This window comes from Meles meles, chromosome 13 (assembly GCF_922984935.1).
Source record: "Meles meles chromosome 13, mMelMel3.1 paternal haplotype, whole genome shotgun sequence".
Taxonomy (NCBI): domain Eukaryota; kingdom Metazoa; phylum Chordata; class Mammalia; order Carnivora; family Mustelidae; genus Meles; species Meles meles.
In genome coordinates this window covers 85,380,398-85,397,572 of record NC_060078.1, presented here as the reverse complement: position 1 = coordinate 85,397,572, position 17,175 = coordinate 85,380,398, and the positions used below count along the sequence as shown (strand labels likewise).

Below are 17,175 nucleotides of genomic sequence, written 5' to 3'. Positions count from 1 at the left end.
TTCTGGAAGGGGATCCTGAGGGTGGGGGTAACAGGCCAGTCACAATGCCAGCTGACCCTTGTGCCCTGCAGACTTAACCGCCTGCCACAGGGACCCTCAGGGTCCCACCATGAGCTCCATTTTACAAGGAAACTCAAGCACTTGGCAGCTTACCGAGCACAGCTGGGATGTGCAGAGGGCCCTGCAACCCAGACGCACACCCCGACTCCTCCAAAACGTCCAAACTCACTAAAACCTTCCCACAGCACCTCCCTGGAGCCCCTCCCACCACACGCTCCCAGCAAAGCTTGGACCAGGCAACATCCCAGTGACACGGTCACCTTACCTAGACGGTCACCTTACCTAGAGGGCTCCACAGTCTCCCGAGCACTGGGAACAGCTTTCTCTAGGGTTTGTAGATTGGAGACGGAGGATTTCAATTTGACAAAACATTACAAGGGTAGGCTCCATTTTTATGAGAAAATCAGACCCGGGATCGCCCAGAGAGACTGAAGTTCACTTGGGCCCAAGAATCACTTGCCTTGCTCCTAAAACACACCTAATAATCAGGTTAAGAATAGCTAAATCCGTTCGCAGGGTTGAGATCTCTGACCTTCTCCGTGGCCGGCTGAAACCGGCTAAAGCAGACACGCGTGCCACCGCCCGTCCCGGAGCCAGTGGCGCCGACCACTGACGGACTCCAGCCAAGGCCAACTCCCCGAAAACCGAGCCCTCGCCCTCACTCAGCCTGCAGTGCTGCAGGCCGACAGCACCGGTTTCGCACTGCGCAAGCCGCCCACCGTTGGGGGGGGGGGGGGGCCGTCCTGCCACGAGCGAGCTTAGACGCAATCAGAACCACCACCTGAGGCCCGAACTTGGTTTCCCAAATTGGAGACGAGCACTGGCTAAAACGTATGCGTTGTGTTTATTTGAATGTGCATTGGGGGAAAAGTAGCTTATCAACTCTGCAGTGACGTATTCCTGCTTAGGATAAGGCGAAGCTAAAAGCTTGTTGACAGGTGGCACCTGCAGACCGAGCAAAAATCACGAAAGCCCAACACGAGACTTTCAGTGTGGCACCTGGGACAGGAGAAAACTGTGCGCTTCTCCCCCGTGGTTCACGGCATCCCTGAAGCCAGCGGCTTAACAGAGTTTGTTACCATTTACTTCCATCCACATTCTGAAGGTTTCATTTATGCAATGATTTGTTTTAAATGGAAAAAAGAAATTCACGGAGCAGTGCCCAAAGGAGACCCATCTAATTGCACACAGCGGCGAGGAGAGCCGCCATGACAGATGCAGTCCTCCGACGGAAGCCCAGGGCCACGTCCGCCTTCAGGGTCTCGTGCAGACTGCCCTGGTCACACACACACAAGTCGGCACTCTCCTGCACACAGTCCAGTGGAGCAAGGGGATGGCCGGGTGCTCGAGCCCCGGGGAGAGGCTAACTTCCCTCTAGTTTCTCGTGAAAACTGCTGACTTCTGCACCCCTTTCCTTACTCTACCACCAGACGCTTCCGTGGAGCCCCAGCCGCCCGGGCCGAGAAGCTGGGAGAATCTGATGGAGGGACGCGGTCATGACCGCTGAAGTCAAAGAACCGAGGAGGCAAACTCAGCCACTGGCTTCCAGTGAACCCGACAACGCCCTAATGGGGCAACTATTTTCTTTTAAAGATTTTATTTATTTATTTGACAGAGAGAGATCACAAGTAGGCAGAGAGGCAGGCGGGGTGTGGGGGCAGGCTCCCCGCTGAGCAGAGAGCCCGATGCGGGTCTTGATCCCAGGACCCTGAGATCATGACCTGAGCCGAAGGCAGAGGCTTAACCCACTGAGCCACCCAGGTGCCTGGGACAACTCTTTTTTAAACATGTGAGATTCAGGATCAAAACTACTGTTGAAATTTTCATGGACGTCAGGATGTTCTCAGCCTATGTAAGGGCTAAATCAGTGCTTTCGATAGAATGATTAAAGTAAATTGTGGACGTAACACACCCTCGTGTCCAGCTCTTCTCCCTGCTGTGAGGAGCGTGAGGGCAGGCACAGTCACGAGCGCCGCTCGTCCTCTGCTAACACGTGCCCTGCCTGATGCCTTCTGAAGCGAGTCCCCGAGTCAGCTGAGCCCTTCATCGCCTCTGCAGTCTCACTGGGGCCACACGCGGGGATGCTGTCAGAAACGCATTTTCAGCGGAATTTTTCCAAGCTGTAAAGAGATCTTTGGCCATTGAGGGGAGCCACTGGTTTGGTCTATGAGCTACTCTAAATATGACTGTGGGTTTCAGATGCCATCACTGTTCTGCATCTTCTGAAGCCTGCCTGCTGCTCAGCTCCTATCAGGTCCCCACAGAGTAGGAAAAAGAAATTTAAAGTTGGCTAATTACTATATATTTAACATCTAGAAAAAAAGATAGCTTTTTTACACAATTATTTCTAATCGGATTTGAAGATGTTTATTGCATCCTGTTTGGTGAAAAACAAACAAAACATACACGTATTTAGCACAAGCTGGTGGGATACACCGAGCCTAACGGGTGAGCAGCGGTCTGAGAACGGAGTCACGCGGCCTGGCTGTGATAAAGGTCTCCCGCAGCAGTCAGGCGCCGAGCGGACACTCCCTAGTTCTCTCCTTTCAGCACCGGCAGCAGCTCACCGTTGTCTCTCAGTTCCTAACAACAAAGACAGAAGCGAAAACAGTGTGTATGCAGAGATGAAAAACAGAAACCTCCGAACCATCCCAGACTGTACCCAAATCCGAGAACAAGAAGAAACACCGGACTGGAATGAAACTGCAGCCCACCAGCACGCTGAAACCAGGGAGCACGCCGTAAAACTGAGCGCACCATCAGGTTACAAAAGGCATTCAAAACCAAGCGCTTGTTCAGCATTAACACGGACAACAATCAGGGCAACACAATGACGCCTCCTATTTGCACACCAGCAGTAAATATGGGGACAGCTGTGAGTGACGTGCGAGCACAAATGTGGAAGAAAGAATGTGGAAATGTGCCAGTCAAGGCCACTCCGGTGCGACGTACGCAACACCCGCAGCCGCACTGGGTCACGATTTCAAGCCAGCCCGGAAAGACCACAGTACTCGTACAAAGTGTACACATGAAGGCCAAAAACCACTAAAAAGACATAAACATCCAGAAATATTCTCTGCTTTCAGATTTAAAATTTGGAACACAGCTATCAAATTTAAAATGTGACAATGAATGGTAATTGAGACTTTCTAGTTTGAGATAAACACTTAATTTGATGTCAATATTCAGATTATTACTAAGCAACATGAACTTCAATCAGTAAAACCACTAAAATCCATTTGACCTCCTCGCTCGTTCAAACCGAACAGGTGTGACCCCGTCATACAGACTCAGACAGCACTCGGTGATGCCTTGAGATATCCCAGCACCAGCCGGCTAATAAGCAGGCGTCCTACCGCACTGAAGAAGCAGGCAGCACTTTTCTGAGCGCCAGACCTGGGCCAGAGCGGGGGGAAGAGGGGGACATGCAGCTCGTGGCGAAGCCCGGCAGCCACAGCTTTCCTGGCTGCCCGAACTTCTCTGTGTCTGTGTCCCCTCATCCCAGGGCACTGTGAGGACGGCCTAGCACAGAGGCAGCATGGCCGGCACGCGGTGGGACCCTCTTCACGAGCACCGCTGCTACCGGGAGCCAAGCTGGTCTGAACGGTCTCACCGTCTATGCAAACATTCTGCAGCAGGGCACCGAGCACTGACCCGTTAACTAGCGGCCGTTTTTCGCAGAACACCAGACTGACGGAGTCGTGGAATCACCGGGTAACTCCTTTATCCAGCCCTTCAACAACAAAGGCTCTCAGTGCCCTGAAGGCCAGCCAGAACGAACGCGAGTGGACCACCACCGACGTCCCGGGAACTAGAGTGAAGGACTGGGCTCTGCAGGAAACCACCACGTGGCAACCTAACTGTCCCCAGCTGTCTTCCCGGGGGGCACGTTCCCAGCATCACACACTGCCAAATGCGTGTTTTTAGCAGGTGAACAAGAGTCCTCTAACGTCCTGGTACACACCTCCAGAGAAGTCGCCCATAAAGATCAGCTTTAGAATTAAATGAGATTTATTGAGCATTATCTTCCCAAGCATTAACAGTGGCTCAAGCAGAGGCTACAAAACACTCAGACGATACAGGCCCCAGAGTGTTTGGGGTTTGAAGACTGTGTCTTGAACCAATGAAAGTGCATAAAACACACCAGATGCACGTGTATTTTTGGTGCTTCTGGGCTACTCAAGAGCCACTATGTTAAACTTTTTCTTCTCCTCCAGGAATGAGATACTTTACTAGGAAAACCGCCTCACTCAGTGCCCTAAGAACCGTGAAGTCAAACGAGGACCTAAGTTACGGCAGAGGGGCTGCGCGGGGAACCCAGCAGGATGAGGGGCCTCGGCGGCGAACGGCTCCTGTGCTAGGGCGGACAAGACATCCCGGCCCATGGAGCTGACGTCACTGAGCGCTGGGCTGGGGCCTTTCACGTTATGAAAATAGGAGCTAAAACTTATTTTAAAACAGTGCTACTTATCACTTGCTTTCCACTTACAAAGTCAGACATCTGCCCTCAGAGAGACTCTTCTAACCGGCAAGGCAAGCAGAAGGCCGGCCAGAGCACTGGACACGGGAGCAGCCGCTCCCGCCATGGAGGCTGTGCTCCCGGAGTAGAGCCCGCTTCCTCCTCGGGCCCCGTCCGGGGCCCCCCAGCCCCGCCCACCGCTACCCTCCCCCAACACCATGATGCCCGGCTGGGCTGGGGGATTAGAGGAAGCAGAGCCGCAGCCCCCCCGTGCCAGCGGAGAAACTGAGCCGGGGAGCACACAGGTGCCATCGGGCGGGCGTGCCCAGAGGAGAGCCAGGCCCGCTGAAACTCACTGAGAGTTTACGTAAAGCAAACCAAAGCAGTAAGTTAATCATCAAAGATGTATTCTCCAAACATGCTTACAACCTGACGGACCTAACCGGGTGTGAAGCACCTGAGCCCAGAGGTGGGCAGGAGACGGGCCACCGCGGTTCCGCCCTGGGCTCTGGGCAACCGGGCCCGGCTCTGGGATCTGTCACAGCCGGCAGGCCAGGCAGCACTGGGAGTCCGGCCTCCGCCCGCGGCCTGGTGCGCTCCTCTCCATGCCCCGAGCGCACACAAGGCACACGAGAAAACAGGACAACATAAATATAAAAGGACAGAACTTAAGGAGGAGGAGCAAAACATCTGTAGACAAGAGGGGCCCTGAGGGACACAGAAAACGTGCAAGTATGGAACGCGCCAGCGGTCCAAAGCAGAGGAGATGAGGAAAGAAGAGCTAAAAACACGGATGACTTAGCAGAGTGGAGTAAAAATCAGATTTTGAGCTTGGCCATAATTAGAGCATCTCAGAATGCCAAGTTACAGTTTGGCCCTGAGCGGGCAGTCCCTCGGGAGACGACGGCGGTTGTACAGAAGAAGGCTCCACGGCAGGGGGATGATCTGACTGGCTCAGGGGAGGGTGAGAATGGTCTGATCCAGCAGGGGCAATGAAAGAACACGGTACTACGGACACAGAAATGGAAACACGGGGTCCGAGATGACCGGATAGGAGGCCAGGAAGGAAAGCACTCAAGAAGCCCCACAGCTCCCTTTCGGTATAAAAGGGTAATTTTCAAACATGCCAACATTTCCGTCTTTAGGATACCAGATGAACTCCGACCTTACCTTAACAATATCCAGACCTCCAACAAGCTCCCCTTTCACATACAGCTGAGGGTACGTGGGCCAATTCGAGTAAGTTTTTAACCCCTGCCGAACCTATGGAAACAACGGGAACTCTGACATGTTACTGTAAGACCCTAATGAGTAAAAATAAGGCAAAGGTCAAGAAACATAAAACACAGAACTTACTTCTTCATCCTCCAATATATCGAATGTCTCATATTCAACACTATAAAAAGGAGAAAACATTTTAAAAGGAAATAGTTTCATTAAACAAAAATTATAAAACCTATTTCATGTTTTAGAAACAGTCAAGAAAAGGAAACGGTTTTGTTGCTCCTGACATTTATAGTGGAAAATGGAAATGACTTTACTTTTCAATCCGTCAGTTACCCCACAGAACAAGTCAGCCCAAGATATAAATTTATCTGGATTTTTCTCTAGACAATACTGGATTAGACAGGGGTCAGCTAACCTTGTCTCAAAAGGCAAGACAGTCAACACACAGGCTCTGTCGGCCAGTCCGCTGCAGCCGCTCACCGGGCTGCACCGCACAGGAGCAGCTGGACAGGGCAGACGGGAGTGGGCATGGCTGTGTGCCAGTAAAACTTTATGTGCACAGGTCGGCAACCAGCCGCAGTGTGCCAACCCGCAGGTCAGACTTGTATCCAAAGTTTACATACGTCTGTCCTTCACACCGCATTTCCACCGCCCACCCCGGGGCTGCTGCTTCTGACCTACTAGCAGGTGCTCAGGGAGCAGGGGGGAGCAGCACTGAGGCCCACGGACACCCGTGGACACCCAGAGCCGGCCCGGAGGCTCACTAGCTGGGACAAGGACACTGCCCGTAGACGCCACCTTGCGGAGCTGTGCACTCCACGCGAAAATAATCAGACTTCAGAGCACAGGTGCTGCTCTCGACCCGCAGACCCCAGCGAGAACGGTCTGGCCTCACGCCGCGTAACGAACCCCACTTGCAGAATGAATGCCGGTCACCGCGTGGAAACCCAAGCACGCGAACTCGGGGCCATGTCACTATCAGGCGGTCAAGGAATCAGCGTGAGTGTTGCACGGATTCCCACAGGGAGACTGGGAATATGTGCACTCCCAAAAACTAGCCAAAGAAAATGCCACATGTAAAGAATTTCAGTTTCCTTAAAACCAAAACCACCTTCATAGGGAAATCCTGTTCACCTGCAAACAAGTTTCAAAGAAAATAGTCCATGGTGCGGAAAACAGTCAAAAACAAATAAGATGACACAATAAATCAGCACCAAGTACCAAATAGGAATGTCTGAAAGAGCAAAATAATTAAAAGGAAAAAAAGCCACAGTGGAGGCTGCCCTGCAAGGTGAGCTGACGGAGGCAGGTGCTAATCTGGACAATGTCATAAAGCGATGAGTTACAGTACCATAGGAGGTACTGGGCCCGTGCGTGCGTGTGTGCGTGTGTGCAGTCATAATGGCCAATGCGTCTCCTGAAAGTTCTTGTAGAGATGCGGTAGACACTTGGCACAGAGCCCCTCAAAACATGTGTCCCTGGGCAGTGAAGGGAAAGCGTCTGAGTAGAGGCGCCAGAACACAAAGCCAGCAGCTCGTTCTCCGGAGCGACGGCTCTCAGCGAGATCAGTCTGGTCAAGCTAAAGAGCCAGAGAGGCTCCCGCCCCGTGCATCACAGGCCCGCAGCTGGGAGGACTCCATCTCCGAAGAAGCCCCTCTGCTCTGGGACAGCCGGGCTTGCAAACCCAAACATCAGACAGACGGGGGGCAGAAAGCGACGTTACGGAGGCCCTCCACCAGACACACGGGCCGCCACGGCCCGGCGCTGCGGCGCTCTGGCCTCACAGCCTTGTGGAGGGACACCCCGTGGGGACACACTGTCACGAGGAACAGGTGGACTGAGTATACCATGCCAGGGAGCCGTGACAGAGGGAAGACAGAGCAAGGGGGCCACAAAAACTGATGACCAGAAGCCAGCCAGCCTCTCCACCGTCCACAGGCAGTGAGGAAGGGGCAGGCCAGAGCAAGACAAGACCCTAGACTCTCCTCTGCAGACTGTCACAATCTTCTTGTGAAGAAATCGGTCATTTTGCTTTTTATGTCCCCAGAGTTGTATTTAACATGTGCTACGCAACTGACTACTTTCAACCCTGCCCATGAATATCTAAGTATTTCAGAGATTACCTTCCCCATAGCTTCATAGGTTTCGTTAATCTGTTTAAAGCTATGGCTAGAATACTTACAGTATTAAAAAGCTATAGTGAGAAAAGAAATTTTTTAAAAAAACAAAACATTTGATAAACGCTATAGAACGTGTATGAAACATCTCCAAACAAGTGGTTTTGTTTTTAAGCAGAAAATCAACAGTTTTCTTAACTGTCAGCATCGCCGCTGAGCAGATGAAAAAGCATGAACACATCCACTTAACTTCCCCCACTTCTCAGATGCACCTAACGACCTCCGCACATGCCCCAGCCATTTCATAAACTGCTTAGAAATGAGAGTAACTTTAAGGACAATTAAAAACCTCTGATACACTTTCACTAAAATATCTTTACGCATGTTAAGGACTTTCTTCTGGGAAAGTAGACAAACGGTAACTTTAATGATCGCCTTCTAAGAAGCTCCTCTATTTGCCAACTGGTTGACGCTGGCCAGGAAGCCCTATTGTGGTCTCAGTCAGGTCATTCACAAAACACTGTAGCAAAAATAAAGTAAATGGCTACAGATGTAACAACTAAGAGGCATCAATGGCAGAACTGAAAAGTTGGAATTTTTTTTTTCAAGATTTTATTTATTTATTAGACAGAGAGATCACAAGCAGAGAGGCAGGCAGAAAGGGGGAGCAGGCTCTCTGGCGAGCAGAGAGCCCAATGTGGGGCTCAACCCCAGGACCCTGAGACCATGACCTGAGCCGAAGGCAGAGGCTTAACCCACAGAGCCACCCAGATGCCCCGAAAAGTTGGAACTTCTTAAACACACCATTTGAAACCTAGATTTACGTACCCAGTACTATTTAGTATTTCCAGAATCTGTTTGCTGAATCCACACTTTGCTTCCTAAATGCAGAAAAAGAAAAAAAAAAAAAAAAAGAAATGAATAAAGACGTATTACGTTTTCTACACAGCCCACTGGCATGGTCCCATGGTATGTCGGTCACCAGGGTGGCACGGACACGCCCCAGCGCACTACAGGCTCTGACCACCGGGGAGGACACGTGTCCTGGAACCCGACAAGCTCTGTGGTCAAACCTTCCTGAGTGGAACCTCGATGCTCTACAGTTCGATTCCTTCTCCATTTCACTCTCAACAGATGACCTCAACTCACCTAAGCTTTCTGCAACGATGAGGATCATAACTTCCCATTCCCAACTAGACAGTCACTCCCATTTTTTAAAATTTATCTTTATAGAGTACTGACTTTTTTTTTTTTTAAATTATGGCACTGCGACATGGTTCTTGTCAGGCCCCAAATCCCAGCAATCCCATGGGAACGACGAGGCCCCACATAAACTTAACAGCACAAATGATTCCACTTCCAAAATATATCAACACCAGCCGGGCTTCCAGAAAACACTGGAGAATTTTGAGAATAAAAATCTGCTTTAAATAATCACCAAGAAAATATAAAATGATAACTTTATCCTGAGAAGTATCAGCTTCCTCCATTTCGTTTTAATAAAATCAGTGAACCGCTCAAAGAATATAGGTCCTACCCTAGTGACCCCAGGATGCTGAAACTTTCCTACCAGCTTCCCAGTCATTACCTTCACTGGAGCAGTTACACTGACTAGTTACCTTAACTAGTTGGTTCCACTGTATGTTAACTCTCACACTAGCTAGCACAACCTCATTCTCAATGACCCCTGGGCACCCCGTCCATTTACACCCGAAGCAGTTAAGCCCGGGAAGGTTGAGCGGGCGGCCCACATATCTGGGCAGTGCCAGCACCACAGGAAACGTAAATGCACGTTTCTCTGTTCCACCAGCCTCGCCTCTCAGGGCTGTAGCGTCCCCAGCTCCGAAACAGACCACACTGTGCCCCTCTGCCCACCTCCACAACTGGTTGAGAATAAAGGAAGGCAGCAGAGCCCGGTGTCTGGAGATCTCCGTTCCAGTCCAAATACAAACGATCATCAGTTTTGCTCAAGCTGTTGGTGGGAGTGATCTATGAAACTTGATCTTCAAAATGATGCCCAACCAACATGTATCTTCATCCAAAAAGCTATGGGAACAATCCCATTGTAAACAAGAACTGCCAAACTGTGTCACTCATTCACCAAATGATGCTGACCATGCACGATGCCACAGGGCTTATTTCTCCAGCGCTTCACTTCTTCAAGGGTGATCTAGGGCTGCGCACCCCGAGAGCTACGAGGCTCCCTGTACTCCGGAAGTATCGGGACCAAGGAGCCCACTACACGAGCCCACGGCCTACGATGGTGCCGGGACAGCAGCTAACAGAACCAGGACAGAGTGAACAATGTTGACCAAGTTTGGCAGCAGAAAGAAATGCACCCCACTGAGATGTTGATGATGAAGTCAGGCAAAATGCAGATTACTTTATTTGATCTCCATAAGCACCAATTAAGGCCTGGTAACTTCCTGATGCCACTACAGCTTCATTAGCCACAGCTAGGAAAAAAGATTTAAGTGTCCCCTTGTTGCAAATGTTAACATCAAAAGAAATTACAAATAAAACCATTTTTGAGTTCTTTACCTGTTTGTTTCCTTTCATAAAGAGCATCACAGAAGCTTTATTTGTCAGTACTTTGAGCCTAAAGAGAGAAAATTGATATAAAATGGCTCAGCTCAATTATTAAACACCACTTTTGCTCCGCTTCAGGAGTAACATGCATATTTGAGGGATAGCAGGATGATAGTTCACAGCTCTGAGTGGCATTAAACAAGCAAATGCATTGACATTTTCCTTTATTTCATTCTCTCCCTGAGCCACCATAAAACACAATATGGCTTTTAAGGCAATGAATGTTCCTTCGAGTTGCAATTCAAGCCCATCAACTCACAGCACTAAAAAAATAATAATAACCAACTCAATAAGGAATTATTCAAGAAGGGGCCATACAGGGAGCCCACCCACCACTTCCAAACCCAGAACTTGTGTGCTCCCTGCTCCACTACGAGGCCGCACGCAGCTCCATACTCCCCAGTGCCCGCAAGGTCACAGCAGCAGGGGAGTGCCGAGGGCGGCGACACCGGCAGCCCCGGCTGCTCAAGCCCAGCGCCCTCACCCTAAGTCTGTGCCCCTGCCTGCCGGCTTTCACACCCGCGCCCTCACTTGCTGCCAGGAGCGCCAGCTGTCTGTGTCTGGCCTAAGGTCCAGTCAGCCAGCTCAGGACAGTCTGCGTCATGAGAAGGGGCTGCTGAAGACCCCCTGAGCCCCGTGGTGGTCGGGTCACGGGATCCTCCTCCCACTGGTGCTCTGGGTCACTCCCAGCTCACCCTCCTCAGAGAACAAAGTTATCACAAACGAAGCGCACAACTCATGCTCACAGCTAGGTCACGATCACTTCGGTACTCTGGGCTGACCCTCCGAAAAGAAATAAGGAATATGGCGCAGATCATCATCCGCCACCTACAGTAACACAACAATCTGGATCCAGGAAACCCAAACGTGCCCCTCCGTCCCACACGCAGAGACGTCACCAGACCCGGGAGCTCAGGCTCCGGCTCTCTGCACGCTGGCAGCACTTCAAGGGATCACTCCGAGTACAACGAATACACATCCCTGTACAACCTCTCTGTGACTGGTTCAATTTCGGGCTCTGACCATAGGAAACAGACACCGCACGTCAGGAAGAGAGAGCAGGTGTGATGAAGACAGGGACACAAATGACAGCAACAGTGTACCCGACAGAGAAGGACGGGCGGAAAGCAGACGCAAGCACACAGCGAGCACAGAGGACATCGGAGGCCGCAGCGCCTCCATGAGCCACCCAGGGGTACCACAAAGAACGCAACTGGGCGCGCACCCGGGCAACTCAGTCGGTTGAACATCCGACTCTTGATTTCGGTTCCGCTCATGATCTCAGGGTCGTGAGATCGAGCCCCGCATCGGGCTCTGCATTGGGTGTGGAGCCTGCTTGAGATTCTCTCTCCCTCTGCCCCTCCCCCCGAAGAACACAACCAGGGGCGCGGTTCACAAAGGGACTAGGAGCATCACCGTCCTATCAAAAAGGCAAGAAAGAGTACAAATCGTTTGAGGAAATGTGGCACTTACAGTCCAGTTTGACATATATGGGAAACTGCTTATTAATCAAGAACAGATAAGTGAGGCGCTATTATAAACCATTTTAGAAATTCTCAAAATGCTCAATAGCAAGAAAATCACAAGAGGAAGTTCCACCTTACAGACTCAAGCTCGAACTATGAAAGGCTGATACACTGATGTATTTCAAAATAAAATTCTTCTTTAAATCTCTACATTAATTCAAATTTATTACAATAAAAATCCCTTTAAGCCTCCCTACAGGCCAAAGTCCAAAATTTCCATAAGACAAAATCTTTAAAAGCTGACTGAGATCCTTCGTAAAACAAAGACCAATTTTACAGCTCCAAAATCTCCTTGAATTCTAAGCTCTCATGGTTAGAAAGGCAGTGTGAAACTGAAGTGTCTACACACACACCACACACAAAGCCTGCGCTCCGCACACCGGCACCCTTCACGCTCAGTGCTCTGACAATGCCATGAGCAGGGATTGCCACCTGAGGCCCAGGATTGCTGGATCCCAGCTCCAAAACACAGAGAAAAATTGAGTTGTTCCACTGAAACAGTGATATTTCTATAAAAACAAAGAATATCCTCCACCTAATCATTAATTTCGTGTAAAAATTTCTCCAGTGCAAATGAGACCTTCCCAAGTTTGCATGGCTAATCTGACTGCAAACAACACAATTATGACCTTGGCACACAAAAACAAATCCCTGATTTCGATATGGAAAGAGCAAGGCAAAAACCAAGAATTAAGAAATATTTTTAAAGTACTAAACAGTAGACTATTTGAAACTTTTAAAATACGTACCTTTCCTCTAATTTCGGAGCTTTAGGGCAAATGGTATCTAGTTCGTCAGATGCTTCCAGCTCCTAAAAAAACCCACATCTAAATTTAAGAAAACACTGACCACAACATAAATCTCTTTGTTAATACAGAGTATCAATCAATTCATCAGAAATATTTCATATATATCCCAGATTCCTTTTCATAAATGTAGAAATTAATTTATACTCTAGATTCATTAGAAGAGTGAGCTCTAAAGGAAAATTCTTTGCAAAGTACAGACTTCTCAGTTCTAACCTTGATTATATCAAGTCCTCCTATGAGCTCTCCAGAAACATAAAGCTGGGGATAGGTGGGCCAGTTGGAATAGGTTTTGAGGCCCTGACGAACTTCTTCATCTGAGAAGATATCAAAACTGCTAAACTGAATATTATGTTTGTTAAGGATTTCCACCATCTGCTTGCTGAAACCTGCATAGGAAAAAGAAAAATCAAGAACTTAGCTTCTTTCTCATACCCGTGATTCCATATTCCTTCACGGCACACATCAGCTACTGACCAGAGTCTGCCTGTTTCACCCAGGACTCAATCAGCACGCCTATGCAGCACGTAAAGAGAAAAATGAATGCCAAAACCCCTCATCTGAGCTTGAACTATATCACATACTCCAGTATGGCTTAGTGTAAAGCACACTTGTGAGTTTAAAAGTCTGTGCATATTTATCAATGTTCCTCTTACTATCAGGCACATTTTTTGTTGTAGGAGAAACAATTCTAGCCAGAAAGACCTGGCGCCTGCTCAGTCCAGCAGGGAGACAAACAGTTGAGCCCCGCACCGGCCCCCTCCCCTCCCTGCACTTCCCCATCAATCAGAGGTCTGACCTGGATGCCCCAGACCATCCCTCCCAGCTCTGCTGTCTGTGAACCTCTACGAATCACTACTGGATGGAGGAAAAGCCCCACGGCAGCCATCATTAGCCATCATTAGCCACTCGTTGTGCACACAGACTGGAAACCTGACTGTTTGGTTTCTAGTGCCTTGTACTAGGTCTGTGCGCCCGGTCCAGCTCTTCTCTGTCTTTTGCCATCTCTAATAGAATAAATTAAAAGTCAAGGAGGAATGTCTTCTTTCAGCTGAAACTGGTACATTGAATTTCAAACCTGTCTTCTCTGTTGTTATAGGCACTGTCAATAGACTGACAGTGTTCTTTCTCATCTGGTACCATAACCTGACAGTCTCTTTTTTAAAACTATTTACATTCCCCAACGTATGTAATGTGATTTTTTTTTTTTTTTACTGCACTGTAGTGATAATCTTATGTTCCATGATTTTATTATACTTTTGTGACACATTTTTGTCCTGTACTTTTTTGACATCATTTTCTGATTATGACATTAGCACTGAAGAGTGAGAGCGTGAAGATCAGTCTTTTGTAAATCTATTAGTCTTATCTGAAAAGAGGATATTTTTCTTTCCATAAGCTAATTCTTCCCAATTGTTTTTCAATACTTTGTATCACTCCTCTCACTTTCCATCCTTCTTTTCAAACACAGTCATAATTCACCAGAAAATGACCTGTTCTTCAGGGGCAAAATTTCTGCAGGATTTCACAGCATCAGCCTTTTGAAATAAAATCAAATCATAAAATTCGGTATATTTAGTTGCAAAAATGGGCATCATCCGCCGTCATGCAAAAGCACTTTCCTCTCAAAACCGGGATGTTACACTGAGCTCCAGCCGACTTCCAGACCCCAGTGCAGTGAGATGCAGCACCGGCACTTACCCGCACGCCACACAAGGTGCTGTTCCTCCAACTCACGTGTGAAGTTCATGTACTGCCTGAAGTAAAACACTGACTCTGAAATGTTTTTCATTCATCTGGGAGTTCATTAGTAAACAGCTAACGGCTGATTGCTGATGGTTATTCTGTTGCCAATATATTAACTCATTTCTACTGTAACTGGCTGAGGAAAAGCTTCATTTTAGCTTTAGGCAATTACATGCAGACTAGAAAGATTGATGGGTAATGTTTCATTTTTAAGGGTTAAAGTAGCAGACTGGAAATGTTATGCTTAAGGATAAAATAGTGAGAAGGCTTCCTACGAGTAACACAGTATTTACACACTGTTTTTTTTAAGAAACATGCACGCATGCCATAGAAATATTTACAAAAGGGAGAACCACGTTTGGCTGCCGCACAACCAGCGCTTCAGTCTGCAGTCATCTGTACTCACGACGGGGGGCAAGAACAGTGCACCGACCTGGGCCAGGCACTATGCAGTCCCAATAAAACCCTAAAACCCACTTCTGAACCTACACTGCTTGTGTCTGACTGAAAAGAAAACCCCACTCAGGGAGACTTTTACTGCAGAAGAAATGTCTGTCCCGCAGTTCAAATATCCTTTGCTTTGCTAAAAGTTTTGTTAACTGAAATGGATACAAGAAATCCCAAATAACTTAATTAACCCGCATGTTCGAGGATTTAACATTCTGTTTAAAAAGATGGACATCTCCGTGCTTCTTGAAAATCTGCCTAAAACATGAGCGCCCTCTGTCTCCTGTCCTCCTGAGGAACACAGAATAAGGATAATCTAATTCTTCAACGACAGACACCCGACCAATGCCCCAGGCTCATAACACGCGAACACACTCTGCCGGGAGAGCCCGAAAGGAAAAGCGAAAGGGACAGGGTGTAAAGCGTGCAAGGGTCGGGCTGAGAGCCAGCGGGCTCCACGGCAGACCCCGAAATGGCTTTCAGGGCTTCCTTGAGAAAAAATTTAATGTTACTCACTAATGGTTTTTGATTAATTGAAAGCAAGGTGGGGGCCAGCTAATCAAAACTCGCCACAGCCCTACTCCACAACAGGACCCAAGGGAGGCCTGGGTGCTACCGGCGGTGGGGCCTTCCGCGGGAATCCTGTACGAAACACAGAAATACCAGCCAGGTGCATCCATGAGCACGAACGGCTGCTGCTTCTGTAAAGGAGGCTCTGGCTACCCTCCATCTCCGATGTGCCAACACGAGGGCAAACCTCTTCTCCCCTAAGCAGCTCGGAAAGGACGAGGGTGAAGGTCAAGTGTGCTCCTATGTAAGAGAACAGCTTAAGATGCAGGCGGTTGTGTCACGGGCACAGAGAAGGGGAACAGGGCCAGAGGCGCATCAGTGAAGGAAGCGGCAGGGCAGTCACAGCAAAAATCCCTTCCACTCGATCCTTAAGTAGGTACTTTTAAAGAATACCTACATTCCGACCCTGCAATTGCACTGCTGGGTATTTACCCCAAAGATACAGATGTAGTGAAAAGAAGGGCCATTTGTACCCCAATGTTTATTGCAGCAATGGCTACGGTCGCCAAACTGTGGAAAGAACCAAGATGCCCTTCAACGGATGAATGGATAAGGAAGATGTGGTCCATATACACAATGGAGTATTATGCCTCCATCAGAAAGGACGAATACCCAACTTTTGTAGCAACATGGACGGGACTGGAAGAAATTATGCTGAGCGAAATAAGTCAAGCAGAGAGAGTCAAGTATCATATGGTCTCACTTATTTGTGGAGCATAACAAAGAACATGGAGGACATGGGGAGATGGAGAGGAGAGGGAGTTGAGGGAAACTGGAAGGGGAGATGAACCATGAGAGACTATGGACTCTGAAAAACAACCAGAGGGTTATGAAGGGGCGGCGGGAGGGGGTGGGGTGGGGTGGGAGGTTGAGGAACCAGGTGGTGGGTAATAGGGAGGGCACGTACTGCATGGAGCACTGGGTGTGATGCCAAAACAATGAACACTGTTATGCTGTAAATAAGCAAATAAAAATAAATAAATTAATTTAAAAAAAAAATAAGTGGACGATAAAAAGATTAAAAAATCAAAAATCAAAAATCAAAAAAAAAAGAATATCTACATTCCGAAATGATCTGTTTACCCGATGTCCCATATTTACTACATCTGACAGAAAGACATGCTGTTACAGAAATCAAGACATTAGGAGACAGAGAATCCTGTTAAAAACGTAATTCTAAAAATGATAAAGAATAGGAGTGCTGGGGGGGGGGCTCGGTCAGGTCAGTATCCAACTCATGATTTGGGCTCTGGTTATGACCCTGGGGTCGTGGCATCAGGTCTGGTGGCGGGCTCCAAGCTCAGCAGGGGGTCTCCTTGAAAGTCCCTCTGCCCCTCCCCCCACCAATCAATCACTCTCTCTCTCTCTCCAAAATAGATAAAATCTTCTTAAGAAATTATAAAGAATAAAACAAGTACCTGTTTGGAATGAAACTGTAACTGGTAAATCATATATATCTAAAAATCTATCTAATATTAATTATTCATAATAATTATATTTATTATATATATTTTATATATTATAATTATTCATAATATCTAAAAATCATATATATCTAAAAATTTCTTTCAAATTCCCTAATTACATCTTTTATTATCCAAATGTCTATGATACTGTGTTTTTCAGAT

General features: G+C 48.1%; 1 protein-coding gene across 1 annotated transcript in view; it reads right to left on the bottom strand.

Moving 5' to 3' along the window:
* Positions 1-2,401: 2,401 nt before the first annotated feature.
* The window catches only part of GLRX3 (glutaredoxin 3), a 33,475-nt gene continuing 18,701 nt past the window's right edge, over positions 2,402-17,175 (bottom strand). Inside the window, exons 5-11 of the mRNA XM_046027191.1 lie at positions 13,001-13,173; positions 12,728-12,789; positions 10,405-10,462; positions 8,692-8,744; positions 5,876-5,915; positions 5,690-5,782; positions 2,402-2,643 (exon numbers count right to left, since the gene is read on the bottom strand). Coding sequence (XP_045883147.1) covers positions 2,593-2,643; positions 5,690-5,782; positions 5,876-5,915; positions 8,692-8,744; positions 10,405-10,462; positions 12,728-12,789; positions 13,001-13,173 — 530 coding nt within the window. The 3' untranslated portion in view covers positions 2,402-2,592. The remainder of the gene's footprint in view (positions 2,644-5,689; positions 5,783-5,875; positions 5,916-8,691; positions 8,745-10,404; positions 10,463-12,727; positions 12,790-13,000; positions 13,174-17,175) is intronic.